Source organism: Macrobrachium nipponense, chromosome 1 (assembly GCF_015104395.2).
Source record: "Macrobrachium nipponense isolate FS-2020 chromosome 1, ASM1510439v2, whole genome shotgun sequence".
Taxonomy (NCBI): domain Eukaryota; kingdom Metazoa; phylum Arthropoda; class Malacostraca; order Decapoda; family Palaemonidae; genus Macrobrachium; species Macrobrachium nipponense.
In genome coordinates, this window is record NC_087200.1 from 154,219,399 (window position 1) to 154,237,889 (window position 18,491).

General features: G+C 40.6%; 1 protein-coding gene across 1 annotated transcript in view; it reads right to left on the bottom strand.

Moving 5' to 3' along the window:
* Nucleotides 1-11,327: 11,327 nt before the first annotated feature.
* LOC135219769 (uncharacterized) overlaps nucleotides 11,328-18,491 on the bottom strand; it is a 35,655-nt gene continuing 28,491 nt past the window's right edge. Inside the window, exon 3 of the mRNA XM_064256820.1 lies at nucleotides 11,328-11,538. Within this exon, the coding sequence (XP_064112890.1) occupies nucleotides 11,343-11,538 (196 nt within the window). The 3' untranslated portion in view covers nucleotides 11,328-11,342. The remainder of the gene's footprint in view (nucleotides 11,539-18,491) is intronic.

Consider the following 18,491-nt stretch of genomic DNA (forward strand, 5'->3'; position numbering starts at 1 on the left):
TGCGCTTGGCCTCTGGAATGTTTGATACATTGACATAATGGGATATAAAATTTTAGTGATAAAATACAAGATAGGGTCTTCTTGTAACAGATGCTGCAGTTCTGAATGTAGATGGTCTGTATACCAAACTTGCTTTAATGATAGAAAATATCCAATCACTTCCTGGCTTGCTTTCTTTTCCATTATCACTATCATTTATGCTTGACAAATTATCTGGAAACAACAGGCTTTATATATTTAATTTAATTTATATTTAGTGCTAAGAAACATTGAAAAATTTAACCATTTTCCAGATTAAGCTGTTAGACAGATAAAACTACATATATATTCTTATGCTTTGGGTTTTGTAATACAATTATGGTTTTGGAAATATACAATTAACTCCCCTCCGAAATTGTATAATGTTGTAAAATGTATATTTCTGGGCTCAGCCGTGTCGCTCCGTGAAATGTGTCCTCTTTAGCACTATTTCTAGTAAAATATGCTATGATACCAGAGAAACTGCTAAATTGGACATGTCAGAAGTCTCTGACTCTGCTCACCCTAAATAAAAGGTGTCGGTATAGAACTGGGGCGAGTGTTAAACACTACCACAGCAACCCACCTCCAATTAGCCTTTTCTCATCAAAGACCCTGAAAACGGGGAGCCGACCTATAGGTCACACCCACCCCGCTACCCTGTTGAAGGGGACTGCGGCGTCATTCTTATCGATAGCCTCCCAGCGTTGCACGCTTTTTTATAGCTATCTGTCTTTTTATTGGTTTCTTTATTCTTTTTCGTTATGGATCGTCAATCTGCCTCTTCACCCAAGTTAAGTACTGGTTCGCCCTTTCTGTATTTAGGGAGTGATTTTGCCTTCGTTTTGCCTTTATTTAGGATTTTGTTAGGCGTCTCCTCCCGTAGCGAGCGGTAGCGAGCCGCCATTTACGTCATTGCCCTTGTTGTTTTGTACCAATTCGAGCGGGCTTCTTTCAGTACCTATATATTTATATTTATATACTCGTAAACTTATGTATATTTCAGTATATATTTTCAGTATATATTTTATTATGTCTTGGGTGGCAGTTGCTTTGTCGATCTTGTTTTGATCTACGTTTATTATTTTCATGATTTCCTGTTTTCAAGGGGGGTCGGCGTTCGTGCACGTTTCTTTGTTTCGTGCTTCGATGTTTATCTACCGTTCCCCCCTCCCCCCTTTTATTTTAGTTTGGTATTTTTCCATTCAAGAATTCCCCCTTTTTCTTTTCGTCTGCTTACCGTTTGTTTTTCTGTTTTGTCCGGTAAGCAAGTAATTTTTCCGTTGTTGTGCCCACTCTCATCGAGTGGCCTCCATTGCGTTTTATATTTTTCGCCCCTTATTTTCATTACCCCTGTTAAAGCATGTTTTTCCCTTAGCTTTAAGTAATTTATTTTATTTTGTCTATGTATTATTTGGGTGTTCGGTCGGCAGCTAGCCTTCATAGGCTTGCCTGCGTTTCCTCGTGATCCTTTATTCGCGGGGAATCGCTGGTCACGTGATCGTCCCCCCCTCCCCCCCTTCAGCCTCCTCCCACCTCCCCTCTCGTGGGACTCCACCCCCGTAGTTGGGTGCCGCTCTCGTTGTTTGTCGCTGATGGCCGGTCCCACCAGCGGAGGGGGGGGTGTAGTGGGTCTCCCAGGACCTTGGCTGGGGAGTGTCGCTTCTTAGCCGACCGCCGTCCGGAGTTGTTAGTCGCACCTGCGTTTCAGCCTCGGCTTCCGTGGATTGTTGCGCTCTGCTTCTTTCACTCCCGGAGCTTACATCCACCCGCCTAAAACATTCCCTCTCCGCATAAGGCGGGTTTAGATTCCGGCCTCTCCCGGAGTCATTGAGGGTTATGTTTACGGAAGTTACTCTTCCGTAGGCGGGAGATAGTATATTTGTTATTTTAGTTTTTATTATTATCATTATTTTTATCTTATTTTTATTTTTATTTTCTTGCCACGGAACTTGCGAGTTCATGTGGCCGTCCCGGTTACTTCGTGTACCCACCTCTCCGGGTCATACAGCTCCGGGTATACAACTCCGGGTGGTTTTTTCCTTACACAGTCCCCAGGACGTTAACATATGAATATATATACCCTTTCTTTTTTTCTTTATAGCCCGGAATGCTCCGGCATTCAAAAAAAAAAGGAAAAAAAAAAAGAAAAAAAAAAAGAAAGAAATATTCCATTATCCTATTAAGTGTGTGCAATTGTTCTTATATATTATTGCACTTACAGGCCTCTCAGTGTCTGGTTGCCGGCTGTAGTGCTGCTCTGCAAGATCCGTGCGGCCATGACGTTTGTCAGGGCCACGCCCCTGTGCAGTGCTGCTTCCTGATTCCGTGGTCTGGCATCATGAAAACTGTTTTGCCTGCTACGACTTGTACATCAGGCTACCTCTTCGGTAAGTTACCGCACTGCTGGTTCTATGTTTTATTGTAAAAAAAAAAAAAAAAAAAAAAAAAAAAAAAAAAAAAAAAAAAAAAAAAAAAAAAAAAAAAAAAAAAAAAAAAAAAAAAAAAAAAAAAAAAAAAAATATAAATTGAAATGAAATAAATAAATGATCAATTAAAATTTCTTTAAATTAAATTACATTGTTTAAATCAATAATTATAGAATAATGTTCAAGGAATTTACTTGGTGAATTGACACATTCCTTGCATTACAGGCTGAGCAGTCTATTAAGGATGCTGCACTCTCCGCCCTCAAGATCTGGGTTGGAGGGTTTGGGACGGAACGTAGGGAAGGCTAAGCCGTATATTCTGTTCCGAGATATGGCGACTTTGCTCTTCCCAGCCGGAAAATCTGCCGGATACGTCGATCCAAAAGTAGCGCACCGATTATCAAATCAATCCAAGACTCAGTTATTGAATAGCAAGAGGCGGAATTGCCGGACCTTGGACTAGAGGAAGTCTCACTTGAAGTGGTTGAGGATTTGCCCGTTACACTAGGCACGGGTACAGGTAACAGTGTTAATGAGGCTAGCTTAGTTAGTCACTGGGATCTTTCCTTGAGTGACTCTGATTCTTCCTCTCCTTCTACTTCCATTCCTTCATGGGTTTTGCCACAGGAGGTTTTCCCCCCTCCCAGGTTGTACACTTTCTCTGTGATTCCTAAACTAAAGAAAAAAACCTGCGGGTAAAACCTTGCTTAAAGGCAGATAGAGACAATGCCAAGGCCTGGGCAGTCACCAGAGGTTCATACACATATTAAAACTAAAATAAAGTCGCTTTCCAAACCTTCAATCCCAAGGTCTCAAGGAGGGAATTCTTCCTATTGCCCTACCAGTCCCATTCCATTAACTTCTAGGGACCGGATACCTCATAAGGTACCGCAAGAGGGACAGGATGATTCTCCTTCCGTTGACCAAGACCAGTTCAACACAAATATTCTAAATCAGGTCAGTAGCCTTGGTAGCTTACTCAGCTCAGTTACAGCAAGGTTTGAAGAAGTGTTTAGCAGGTAGGTGCTCAGGACTCCCTGATTGCAGGCCCCCTCAGACAGGAGTCGGCTTTAGTTTTCGGCCCTTCTAGTAGTTTGATGCAAGCTCAGAGCATTTGCCTGACGGGTTCCACACCCTCCTTTCCACCCCGGTAATCCCTGGAGGGTGGCTAACTTCGCTCCGTTTGTCAATGGGATGTTGACTATAGAAGGTTGCGGCACACGTAGGCTCGAGGATTTCGAGTTTTTCCCCGAAGGTTTACAGCTCCATTTATAGGCAATGTTAGGCTTACGGAGGCAGCTCTGGTTAGAGAGGATAAGGTCCCCAAGGAGACTGTTATCCTTTCTAGAGATCAGGCTCAGCAAACATGGATACGGAGCCTAGAAGAGTGGGACTGCTCAAATACTAGAATAACAGCTTTTAAAAGTCCTTTCACCATGTTTACAACTGATGTCGGGAACCCCTTACCTTTTACATCAAAGGTAGCAGAACTACACTCCAGGCAGTGACTCGAGAAGAGCCCATGCCCCAGCTTAGGGAGACAGATCCCACATCTTTACTACTCCCAGGTAGGGAGGATTTGTGGGAGGATTTGCCAGCTACGTTCTCGGTAGGCAAGCTGAAGCCAGATTGTGCAATCACCTTGTTTAGTGAACGCCTTCCTAGGCTGTCAGACGCATTGATCCAAGCCGAATTTGACGCTAAGACACGTCTCGCAAGGTCTCTTAACTCCCTAGTGATGACAGAGACGGCGGCTCGGGAGTACGCTCAGGAGCTGCTGTTAAGGTCATTGCGAAGTCGTTACTTTTAAGCATGCAATGTGACCTTGTACGACTTTGCGATTGCTAGGAGAAATTTGCAGGAAGAATGTTCTGTCTGAGGCTACGATCAGGCACGAACCCAACAAGCTTCTAGCTTCCTCAATCTGGGGTGCAGATCTCTTCCCAGCTTCAGCAGTAACCTGAGGTTCAGAGCGAGGGCATCGTCTTAACCAAAAGCATCAGGTTGAGTTGGGGAATCCCTTTCAAAAGGAAATCAGAGTCTTTCTTCCTCCAGTTTTAGGGCTAGGAAGAGGCAAAGGAAGTTCATACCTTTCCAAGTCCCGCAACAGCATCCTGTCTACAAGCTGTTCCAATTCAACAGGTATCCCAGCCTTCGACTTCTAAGGCTCAGCCTCAGCACAGCATCAATTGTCTTCCTTTCGCCGCCGTTCTAACCAACAGGCCTCCTCACAGTATTCAGTGTCGCGCTTTTAACCGGTCTATGAGAGTCGGGCATTTCACCCCTTTACCAGAGTTGCTAGGGGTGGCAGGGCTAGAGGATCCTTTTCGCCAGCGCGGAGGAGCCAGAGCCAAGGGCGAACTAGAGGTGCAAGGTCAGGCAGAGGATCCCGGCTTCCTTCATCATCTCAATGAAGTTTCTCAGGTAGGAGGCAGGCTGTAACCTCTTTCGTCATCGTTGGGGGTTCACGCAGTTGGGCAAAAAGCATAGTATCCAGAGGCCTAGGCTGGAGTTGGATCAAAGGTCCTCCTCCACCATCACCTTCTATCGGAACCAACGCAGGAATTGATGGATTACTCCAAGGACCTTCTCCAGAAGGGAGCAATCTCCAGGACGAAGAACTTGAAATTTCAGGGTCGTCTATTCAGCGTCCCAAAGAAAGGGACCGACAAAAGAAGGGTGATCTTAGACTTGTCCCGTCTAAACTTGTACATTCGTTGCGACAAGTTCAAAATGCTGGACCATCTCTCAGGTGCGGACCTTACTTCCCCGTGGGGCCGTCACCACCTCTATAGATCTTACAGACGCCTACTATCATGTCCCGATAGCTCGGCACTTCCGACCATTCCTCGGCTTCAAACTAGGGAAAGAAGCCTACTCCTTCAAAGTAATGCCCTTCGGGCTAAAAATATAGCACCAAGGGTTTTCACGAAACTGGGCGGAGGCAGTGGTGCAGGAGCTAAGATCCCAGGGTATATTGTGGTGGCGTACCTAGACGATTGGCTAATCTGGGAGATGGACAAAGGCAAAGTTTATGAAAGCCACGGACAAGGTCATGTCTTTCCTGGAATATTTAGGGTTCAAGATCAACATGACCAAGTCCCGGTTGACTCCGGAGTCCAAGTTCCAGTGGCTAGGGATTCATTGGGACTGGATTCTCACACTCTTTCCATTCCAGCAGGAAAGAGAAAGGAGATTGCCAAGGCAACAAGACAATTCTTAAAGTGCAAAGAGAACTTCGAGAAGGAATCAGGAGAGGATCCTAGGCTCGCTCCAGTTTGCCTCAGTCCACGGACGTTCTGTTGAAAGCCAAGCTCAAGGACATCAATCGAGTTTGGCGTTCGAAGGCAAAATGCCAAGTGTCGGGACAAGTTCGCCCGGATACCTCTGATTCTCAGAAAACGCCTGCGCCCATGGACAAAGGCCGCCAACCTAGCCAAGGAGTTACCGTTGCAGTTTCCTCCCCCGTCCCTAGTGGTGCATACGGACGCATCGCTGACAGGTTGGGAGGTTATTCACAGCACGAGAAGGTTCAGGGAACTTGGTCACCTCACTTCCAAACACTTCACATCAACATTCTGGAAGCTATGGCAGTGTTTCTGACTTTAAAAAAAAGCTCCGTCCTCCAAAGAAGACTCATATCAGGTTGGTCCTCGACAGTGCAGTAGTAGTACACTGTATAAACAGAGGTGGTTCAAAGTCAAGTCATGTGAACCACGTGATGATAGCAATCTTTTCTCTAGCAGCCAAGAACACCTGGCATCTGTCGGCTACTCACCTGGCAGGAGTCCACAATGTAGTGGCAGACGCCCTGTCTCGGTCGGTCCCTCTGGAATCAGAATGGTCACTGGACCAAGAATCCTTCGAGAGGGTTTGCCAAAGAGTACCAGTCTAGAAGTAGATCTGTTTGCCACAGAGGCAAACCACAAGCTGCCTTGTTACGTAGCCCCCAATCTGGACCCTCTGGCATACGCTACGGAACGCCCTGAGCATAGATTGGAACCAGTGACGAAGATTCTATTTATTCCCTCCAGTGAACCTTCTCCTGAAGGTGCTGCACAAGTTGAGATCCTTCGAAGGTCAGGTGGCTCTCATAGCCCCTCACTGGCCCAAGAGCAACTGGTTTCCCCTTCTCCTGGAACTAGGTCTTCGCCCTCACCCTCTCCGGACTTGAGACTATCGCAACAAGTTCAAACGAGGACTGTGTTCGATTCCTCAGGTCTTCACAAAACCCTAACTTTATGATTTCATGAAGTTTGCAGGTAAGAGAGTAGGCGACATTGATCCACAGAACATGTTGTTCTTGGAGTCAGACAAGAGAGAGTCTACGCTTCGCCAGTATGACTCAGCAGTTAAGAAATTGTCTTCGTTCCTCAGAGAATCAAATATCAAAGTAATGACATTGAACGTGGCCATAACCTTCTTCAGGTCTTTGTTTGAACAAGGCTTGGCAGCTGCAACAATAACAACCACTAAGTCAGCTCTGAAAAAGATTTTTCTTCTCGGGTTTGGTTATCAATCTAACCGAGTCTTATTTCACCTCTATCCCAAGGGCATGTGCACGTCTACGGCCCGTTCACAGACCATCATCAGTGTCATGGTTCTTAATGATGTTCTTAGGTTAGCCTCGAAACAGACAACTTCAAATGTGATTACCAACCATTTTGCGTAAAACTCTGTTCTTATTGGAGTCTAGCTTCAGGTGCCAGAATATCAGAGCTGTCATCTTTATCTAGAGATGAAGCGCATATTGAGTTCCTTTCCTCGGGGGACGTGTTGCTTTCGCCAAATAAGCAATTTCTAGCTAAGAATGAAGACCCCTTGATGAGGTGGTCTCCATGGAAGATTGTCCCGCTTCCGCAGGATCCATCGTTATGTCCTGTTAAAACTCTTAAGGACTATTTATCTAGGACGTCTACCTATTCCGAAGGCCCCCTTTTCATTAGAAAAGATGGTGGTACACTATCTCTAAAAGGCATTAGGCAGCAGATTTTATATTTTATCAAGAAAGCCAGCCCAGGGTCATTCCCCAAGGTGCATGACATTCGGGCAATAGCACCTTCTGTTAACTTCTTCAAATATATGGACTTTTGATGATCTGAAGAAGTATTACTGGTTGGAAGTCACCCTTGGTTTTCAAAAAGCACTACCTTAAGTCTTTAGAGGATCTTAAATATCATGCAATAGCTGCAGGAAGGCCAGTGTCTCCTACTGCTACATCATTATAGTACCGTCCTTGTGTCATATGAATCTTTTCAATTATGCCAGCCTCATTAACATTTTACCTACCTCAGCAAATGCCTTAGCTATTAGAATAAGTGTATAATCGTGTATAGTTTTACGTACATACAAATTATCTGTAATTATTTTATTATGTATGTGACTTGTTGCAAATGTTGCCACATGTTTTGGCTATATAGTATATTTTGTAATAAATTGTATTTTTTCCAATTCTAAACTATTTTATTATTTCCTTTGATTTCATTAATATGATTTTCCTTCAGGATAGTATAGCTTGGTGTTTTCTCTGTACAATTTCACGGAGCGACACAGCTGAGCCCAGAAAAGGGATTTTGACGTAGGAAAAATCTATTTCTTTCTGGGCGAGGAAGCCGTGTCGCCCAGTGGAAATCCCCCCTTTTTTTCCTTTTTTTTTTTTTCCCCCCCTTTGCTGTGCACCAAGCTTCTTTGCTATCGATAAGTATGACGCCGCAGTCCCCTTCAACAGGGTAGCTGGGTGTGACCTATAGGTCGGCTCCCCGTTTTCAGGGTCTTTTGATGAGGAAAAGGCTAATTGGAGGGGTTGCTGTGGTAGTGGTTTAACACGCCCCATGTTCTATACCGACACCTTTTATTTAGGTGAAGCGAGTCAGAGACTTCTGACATGTCCAATTTAGCAGTTCTCTGGTATCATAGCAATATTTTACTAGAAATAGTGCTAAAGAGGACACATTCACTGGGCGACACGGCTTCCTCGCCCAGAAATAGATTTTCCTACGTCAAAATCCTTTTTTAAGTTCAGATTCCCACATTTAAAGATAATATGTTTAACTAATTTTATAATTCCTAGTTGAGACATACGTAAGGCAGAGAGAGGAGAAGGTAGCATAGGATACCAGAGAGAGGTTGCTATGTTCGAGCAAAAGGAGTTGTTATTCAACCCCTTGAAAATAAATGAGTTAAGCTTATTTTTTATTGCCAACCCATCCTGTACAGGATGCAGCTGAAAGGGAGATTCCTATAGAAGGATGATGTAAGAAATATTCTAGATTGCATCAGATCATTCAAGAATCTTCCATACAACAATATCATTTAATTTTTATTTGCAGTAACTTTTGCTATGAAACTGTTTACTATCACAATCAAGTAACTCTTATCACTTTCAATTTGTCAAAAGAGGACTTGTCGACTCATAAACAGGTTAGTGTGAGTGGAATCTTCCGTGACATCGCGGAGATGATGAGACCATATTTTCGTTATGAACGCATATGGGTGCCCACCTAGACAAGAGGTCCCATTCACCACCCATTTTCACACCCATAGAATAATTCATTCTATTCTGAGACCCTTGTGGGGTAAAGAGGCTGATATCTCTCTCTCTCTCTCTCTCTCTCTCTCTCTCTCTCTCTCTCTCTCTCTCTCTCTCTCTCTCTCTCTCACAAAACACTGATTTTCTAACATAACATAACTCATATTTTGAGATTGGTCCCTCACGGTTGGTTAATTTCTTAGTAAACATCATAGTTTGTGGAATCTGAACATAAGTTATTATTATTTTTGTGTGGTGCCACAAAAAAAAAAAAAAAAAAAAAAAATGTGTTGAAGATGGTTACAGGCCTCCTTTTTTTTTTTTTTTTTTTGAGTGAGACTGCAGCGGTAAGAGTATGGTGTTTTATAAATTTTGAGTGCACTCAGAAGAATTTATGTATTCCATTTTTGCACATAAAATTTTTTTTTTTTATTCTTTTGAAGTGTTTATGCGGCATATATATTTAACGTTTGTACTATCATTGCTTTTTCATACTATTCTATGTTTTTATATTCTCATTTTGTTTAATTAATTTGAATGTTTCTTATTGTATAATTGTTTTAATCTGACACTTGTGAATTAATTTGCATTTAATTAAGTTTCTTTTTGAATTTAATGTTGCTTTATAATTTTAATTTTACTTGGATAATTTAAAATTTGATCTTAATTTTTTTTATGTATAAACTTTGATTTAATTTTGTTTAATAATTGATTCAAGAATTAATTAAACTTTTGTTTTCCACCCAGTAATAATTTCCCTCAGATTGTGAATTTCACTTATAATTTTTGAATTTAGAAATAAATTTTTGTATTTAAAACTTTTATGAGTTTCATTTACTAACAGTATAATTACTTTGTTTTTATTAAGGTAGAAATATTGTGGTAATTGTGCTGTATTCCTCAAGTGAATTAGAACCAGGGAAATACTTAGATTTAAAATAGAGGGAGTGATGCCCTTTAAAAAAGATTACCTCACACCTGTTTTAATGAACTTACTTAGATTTCCAATGTGATAATTATTAAGTTCTATATAAGGGATCACTGCTACCTTTAGAGTATTCAGTCGTTTTGTATTTGTGATGAAGGTTCAGGTGTCTGGCTGTTGTGAGGTAACTAGTAACCAGGCACTTGACCAAACCGTACACCTAGTATAAATGGTGCCCCCAACCCGGGATTAAGTCTCTTGCTCTTACAAGTACAAATGGTAAGTGCAGTAACCAGATGCTTAGCACTTCGTCACAATATCTTATTGCCAGAAAAGTAATATGTAAAATTGCACAAATAAACATAAACTTTGTAGCTGATTGCACATAAAAAGTGATTCTATGCTATTCGTTATGGTTCCATTGGATTCTTCATACCCAGAAACCTAGGTTTAGCCATTAATATAATCCTCCTAAGTACATATGGCTGGCAGTCATTACAGCCACCATTTTGAATTTATTGGAAAGCTCGGGGGTGGGACTAACACCTCCGGCAAAAATTTATTATTTGCACCCCAAATGAAAAGAATCAGGTGAACAAAATACTGTAACAAACATTAAGGGGTTAATTTCCAATTTCTGCCGGCTATTTATTACGTTCATTGATATGGAATTATTCCTTAAATAGTATATTTATTATGAAGTTATGCCAATAATATACAAGGTATAAATAGTTCTATTATGTTTACGTTTCATTGCTGATCACAAACATCAACACTACAATGCGTGCTATAATTATCGTTCGTATGACTGCATTGTTCTAAAAAGTTATTTACAACCAAAATGAAAAATGTATTTTTAATCAAAAATGAATATTATGTTATCCTAAATGTTACTACTACCGTAATTACACTACCATTAAAATTTCTGAAAGGTTAACGAAGCATAAAGGTTGCTGTGAACGCAACCGTATAAATCAATGTTTACATTCTATCAGATGGCCTCTCATTGATAATGTTTACATTTTATCAAATGACCTCTCATAGATAAAAGTTTATTTCATTGATATGGAATTATTCCTTGAATAGGCTATTTATTATGAAGATATGCCAATAATATATAAGGTGAAAATGGTTTTATTACCTTTATCAGTTTATTTCATAATGTGTAACTTTTCATGTATATCAGTTGTTACTGCACCTAGGCCAAGGCTAGCCTACCAATAAACAACACTTAGGGCACGAAAAAACAATGATTCACTTTAATGGACAATGTTCCCCTCAATTCCACCTGCCCCCACCCAATATTAGCCCGTTAAAGTAAGGTTTCACTCTAATAAACAATTATTTGGCTATAGCTGACCAGTAAGAAAAAACTTCGCATCAAAAGCGCATATGGTTGTCCACTACCCCATTTGTGATACATGAATCTTCTAAATACACCTTAATACCTTACCTGCAAAACTTCTTGTGATGTAGGTATGGTTACATGAAGTCGAAGTTCAATGGAGTCCTCCATATTTGTCTGCCAACAATGAAGAAGCAAACTAGAGAGCAAAGGTGCAATAACTAGTAAGAGCCTTGCATCCCTTACCACCCATATCATGTGAATACGGTTTGGCCACTTAGTTGGATGCCATCTGAAGATAAAAAGGAAAAGTTTTTCAGTATTCTAATTTTCAAATATGTATTTCCTCTAAAAAAATTACAATGGCATAAATATCCTAGCCTTATTCTGTGTAAAATAGACAGCTCCAGGAACTGAAGAACTGTAATTATCTTTACCATTTGTGATTCATTGTTTAAAATTATAGTCTAAACAATTCCAGGTCAGACAACCTGAAGAATTAGATGACAATACAAAATTCAACAAAAATTCATAAGTACATTTCATTATTCAATTCTAATCACCTCAAATAACACAAGTTTAAATAACATGTTTTTGTTTTATCATGAGCAAGTATTTATTGAGATACATTTTACCAACAGGATAACTCTGATTTAATACAAATTTACTCATAAGTATCATTTTCAAATCAGCCACGTGCCTGGGATGCTTCCGTGCAACAATGATGTCCCAAACAGCTACCCTACCTAGCAGTAAGAGAGGGGAAACCAACCCACAGTTCCCAGAATTTAGTGAATTTAAGTGTTCAGTTGACACACAGATTGCCTTCAAGCAGGGTGAGGAGGGATGTACAGACAGTAAAAGTAGACAACGACCGATTGAGAGTAAACAATGAGCACACACACTTAAGAATTTAAATACAGTACGTAGTACAATAAAGTAAAAACTCATGTTTTTATTGTGGTTTCTGTGACCTGATGTATTAATAACATTTCTTTAAATGTTATACTAACATAATATTTCTTTAAAAGTTAGACTACCGTAAATATCAAAATAGTACAGGCAGTCCCTGGTTATCGTTGGGGGTTTCGTTTCCCACTGCTTGATGATAAGCAAAAATTGCTGATAACTGAAAATTGCGATTTTTGGCATTTGTCAGTGCCGATAACCAGCTTTTGGCCCTGATAACCAGCTAATGGTGCCCCTGTTAGGTATGTAGCAGCCTGATAACTGGAAATTGGCACATTTTGGCACTGAAAATTGGCGACTTTTATTATATTTGTGACTAAGTACATTTTTCATGATAAAACTATTAAATAGGCAGGTATAAGCAATTTTAAAGGGGGTTTTGGTGTTTGAGCTATGAAAATAGGCAGTTATAAGCAAGTACTTGCAGATTTTAGCTATTTGAGGGGTTGTGATCCCTATCCCCCATGAATCCTGGGGGTCAACTGCATGTTGTCTCACAGGGTGGAGACAGAAATTGATAATATGGCGATGAACAAGCTGGTTTTAGAAAAGGTAAGAACTTTACAGATCAAATACTGACGTTAAGACATACTATACTGCAATGTACGGAATTTAAAAATACCCTTCTGATAGCTTTCGTTCCTTATAAGAAAGCATATAAAAAACCCCATTCACATAGCTTTTGGTAATTAAAGAGTAAGTATTTGAAAGCATCCAGATGAATATTATGGAAGGTCATAAATCATTGTGGTGCTGCAGTTTATTATGTAAAACTAATTGAAACAACCCATAAATGATGGAGATGTAAAGGTACATAATGTTGATGGTATTTTGTCAAGTGAATTTCAATTAAATACTGGGGTACTACAGGGTACTGCTATGTTACCTTTGCTGTTTGCTCTTCTCATAGATTTTATCATTCAAAAAGTGGCTGTAGATGGAAGAGATTTAGATCAGAGTAAATATTAAAACATGAGAAACTTAAGAGTATGCAGATGATGCTGTTTTAATCATAAAAAATCCTAGGGCAAGATGAAACTAGAATGTGTATAAAAAGATGGGATAATAATAACTGGAAGAAGAGTATTGATGAAGTTGAGTCTTTCAAATAATTAAGAACTATGGTATCCCTTATAATTAATTCTCTTGCAATGGAATTTAGCAAATGGTTCCAAAATCCAAGTCAAACAACTCGTGAGCTGAATGACGGAGATTATGGACTTGAACTTCATAAGTAGGTCAAATTATACAATTGTCCAACATGATTTGCGTTACAATAATTGCAGTCATGAATCATGGTATGACAATGAAATTGTACCTGAAAGATTTTGTTGCTGCGAGAATAATAAAAGATTCAAGAAGAATATTTGGAGGCAGATGGCAAGCAGGTAAGAAATGTTACAATAAGGGAAATTATGAAAGTTCTACATGTAGATGAGATATTGATGGTGGGGTGATTAAGATGGCTTGGACCTCTCCACACCAACCCAAGAAAGAACGGTAAATGCAGGTGTAAGCTGGGGTCCTGAAGGCACCAGAGGAGCTGACTAATGGCATTTCTTCCCCCAAATTAGAACTACTGAAATTTATCAGAAAATGTTATCTGAAAATTGACACCTGTAGGTTATGGTAAGAACTTTACAGGTAAAGAATCTAAATTTTTGGCTTTCTCAGCTGGTGATGAAATCTGAAAGGCAGATTTTCTTTTAGTACAAGAAAACTTCTTACTCGTAAAATGCAGTGATTCTTAGCAGATAAAAATAACCATAAGCAGCTTTCTAAACCACATGGCTGAGGAACAGGAGAAAATCATAGCAGAAGAAAGGATTTCCACCTCAAGTAACTGACAAAGAAGTCAGGTTTTCAGCTAACAAAGCAACAATCCTTCCATGGGAAGTCAAGGATGAAGGCCTGTATGTCAGCTAGCTATGAACTTTCAAAGGGCCAAATCAAGAGTGGTATTGTGAGGAAGGCATTGGTGGAAGAAGGGTGACTGCTGAAGTAAAGATGAAGATCCACGAGAAAAATGTTATTTTCTTGATAAAATTAAGTTTCACATATACTTACCAAGTAATTACATACATAGTTATAGTTTCAACTTGTGCAGCAGCTTAAATGAAAAAAAATTGCATTGATGCCTCTATAGTTTTTCGTGTAGGTAACTAGCCCCGCCCACTTTCAGGGAACAAGAGGAACAACACAGCTTAAGAGCTCAATTCGTTTGTGCCCTTCTGTCCACCAGAAGGGAGGAGGGAGGGCTCTGATTCTGTAATTTTTTTTTTTTTAAGCTGATAGGTAAGATGGGTGAAAGAAGGGTGAGGGCAGTTAGCTAGCTAACCGTGGTAGGGAATAGTTTGGAAAGTTAAGTACAGTGGTACCTCGAGATACGAAAGGCTCAACTTACGAAAAACTCGAGATACGAAAGCCAATACGAAAAATTTAACGGCTCTACATACGAAAAGTTTTCAAGATACGAAAGGTTTCTGAAAGTCCGAGATTCGCCCGGATAACAATTTTGAAAATCGCGCCGCGCGCCGCCATCTTAGTATACTAGTAGACTCGCCACCATCCTCCTGCTCTCCCATTGGTTCCTGATGCTAGTCGCGGCCATGAAATCCTTCTCTCCTATTGGCCAGCATCCCTCCCATCATGCATCTACTATGTACACGTGGTGGCGTGGCTCGGCCACTCGGTACCAGCATTGTTATAGTACGCACGCAGTATTCGTTTTCGGGATCGTCAATGTGTACGTAATATTTTTAAAAAAAAGTGACCAAGATCTCTCACATGGGATAAGTGATCAAGGTCTCTCTCATGGGATAACTGGAAACATTGCAAGGTTGGTAGAATCTCCACTCCCTGCTGAACAGAGGGTGTAGACCAATCATTTACAACATGCATACCAGTATGTAGTGTACGTATAATCAAGGCACTTCAGTTTATGTGAAAGGTCAGCAGACCGAACATTCAGTACCCACAAATCAGTTGCAGAGAGAGCATTTGGTTGAACAGGGTTTTGATGGCCCCCCCACCAGGGCCAACAGAGTCATGAGGTGCAAAAAGGATTTTGACGATAGGAAAAATCTATTTCTGGGCGAGGAAGCCGTGTCGCCCAGTGAAATGTGTCCTCTTTAGCACTATTTCTAGTAAAAATATTGCTATGATACCAGAGAACTGCTAAATTGGACATGTCAGAAGTCTCTGACTCGCTCACCTAAATAAAAGGTGTCGGTATAGAACTGGGGCGAGTGTTAAACACTACCACAGCAACCCCTCCAATTAGCCTTTTCCTCATCAAAAGACCTGAAAACGGGGAGCCGACCTTTTCATAAAGTGCAATCATTTGTAGAAGACACCCCCCGAAAAGGCTCACACAGGAACATTGTGAAAAGTACGTAGGCAGAAGCAATCTTCCTTGGATAGTTACGTTGTAGTACGTACGCATATTTTTTTAAAGTGTACATACGTACATATTACATACAAAAAAAAAAAAAAAAAAAAAAAAAAAAAACGGCAGAAATTAAAGCCGCTTTTCATAACGTGCAATCATTTGTAGAAGACACCCCACAAAAAAGGCTCACACAGGAACATTGTGAAAAGTAGGCAGAAGCAATCTTCCTTGGAGTAGTTCGTATGTACGTAGCCTGACTCGAAAGGTAAGCTTCCACATTTTATGTTACAGTAATAATATTTCTTGTACACTAATATACACTTTATTTACAGGTTTTGCATTTTTATTATTAATTTAGGTATTGAATGGTCCAAATTGTTGTAGTATTTCATTGTTTATAGGTCAATTTAGCTTTATTATGAAATTTAATGGGGTGTTTTTGGAGGGCTTGGAACGGATTAGCCATTTTACATGTAAAATGTGGTCCAAGATACGAAAACCTCATGATACGAAGGGCGCATCGGAAAGGATTAATTTGTATCGCGAGGTACTACTATATTAGTAAGAGTAATGTAAAGTGTGGTTTATCCACAATTTTATTTGGGTAAGGGTACAATTTTCTAACTAGTAATCTTCAACATAATACAATAATGATTATACATTACATTGACATGGTGAATTGTACAGATTACATATTTTGAATTTTATTACATATATGATCATATTTAATAAAGTTCCAATTTTCTAACTCTAAATTTAATTTCAATTATCATAATGATTTTGCATTATATCTGCATAGTAAATTCTACAAATTACTTTTTCACAAGACATTTCTTAATAGTATAATGGTAGAGGTTCATCGCGATGAATATATGAAGATACTCTTTCTCCACCATCTGTGGTCTGTGTTGTTTGGGTCAAGGTTTCTCTCTTCTGCTTCTGATTCTTCTGCTAATTCACTATTGTATTGAACTAGTTTCCTCCATATATTGGTTGCCAGTCTGTATAATCTCTCATTAATTGGTTCTACTTTGTATTTTTTGTGTATTTGTTTTATACAGTGGTACCTCGACATACGAAAGGCTCAACTTACAAAAAGTTCGAGATATGAAAGCAAATACGAAGATTTTTTTGGCTCTACATAGTAAAATAGTTCAGGATACGAAAGGTTGTTGCTGTAAAGTCCCGAGATTTGCCCGGACCACTGATAACAATTTTAAAACTCTCGCCGCCAACTGAGTAGACTCGCCACCATCCTCCTGCTCTCCCATTGGTTCCTGATGCTAGTCACCGCCATAAGATCCTGGTCTCCTATTGGTCAGCATCTCTCCCATTATGCATCTACGTGGCGGCGTGCTTTTTCAGCTACTCTGTAGCAGCATCGTTTCTATACGCACACCGAATTCGTCATTCTATACGCTTTCGTTTATTAACGTAAATTCATTAGTGATTTCGTTGTAGTACTACTTTATCATGTTGTGTGAGAACTTTAGTACATACGTATATTACATAACTTAATTATGTACAGTATATACGTAGTCATGGGTCCTAAGAAAGTTGAAGTTCACGGAAAGAAGAGGATGCTTTCTTTGGAGACAAAGATGGAGATAATTAAAAAGTATGAAGCTGGCATGCGATTGAGTGTGATCGCCAAGGAATATGGCCGAAATCCGTCGACAACAGGCACCATCCTTAAGCAGAAGGAAGCCATCAAAGCAGCTACACCTTCCAAGGGCGTGACTATTTTGTCTAGCAAGAGGAGCCACGTGCACAACAAGATGGAAAGGCTGCTTCTTGTCTGGATAAAAGACAAAGAAATCGCTGGCGATACGATAACCGAGACGGCAATCTGCCACAAGGCCAGCGCTATTTTTGGCGATTTGGTTGCCCAGGCCGAAGACGATGGAGAGGAAGGGACATCGACGCCAACCCCAGACTTCAAGCCTTCTCATGGGTGGTTCGAAAAATTCCGTAAATGAACTGGCATCCATTTGGTGGTGCGGCATGGGGAGGCGGCCAGCTTGGACACGAAAGCGAATGAAGCATTTATTGAGACGTTCGATGAGATGACGATCAAGGAAGGCTACAGTTTTCCGCAAGTCTTCAACTGTGATGAGACTGGCCTTTTTTGGAAAAAATTGCCTCGTCGGACGTACATCACGCAGGAAGAGAAGAAGCTACCCAGGCATAAGCCTATGAAAGACAGGCTTATGCTCGCACTTTGTTCGAACGCCAGTGGGGATTGCAAGGTGAAGCCCCTACTTGTGTGTCATTTGGAGACTCCTCAAGCCTTCAAGGCCCACATAGTGCTAAAGGAGAAGCTTACAGTGATTGGAGGACTAATGTGAAAGCCTGGGTAACGAGACTTTTGTTCACAGAGTGGGTAAATCTGTGTTTCGACCCGACAGTGAAGAAATTCTTGGAAGGGAAGCGCCTCCCTCTGAAATGTCTGCTGTTGTTGGACAATGCCCTTGCTCACCCTCCTGGCTTCGAGGAAGATATCCTAGTGGAGTATTTTTTTATCAAGGTTCTTTATCTTCCGCCTAACACCACCCCTCTCCTCCAGCCCATGGACCAGCAAGTGATACCGAACTTCAAGAAGCTGTATACGAAACATCTTTTCAAAAGATGTTTCGACATCACCGATACCACAAACCTCACCTTGCGTGAATTTTGGAAGGAGCATTTCAATGTTGTGATATGCATCCGACTCATCGATCAAGCTTGGCAGGAGGTTTCGAGGCAAACCTTGAATTCTTTGTGGAGGAAACTCTGGCCTGATGCCGTATCCGCCCGAGACTTCGAGGGATTAGACGTGGGCGAAGCTGGTGCAGATTCAGGAACAGTTGACAATCCTGAAACTGTTTCGCATCCAGATCTTGACG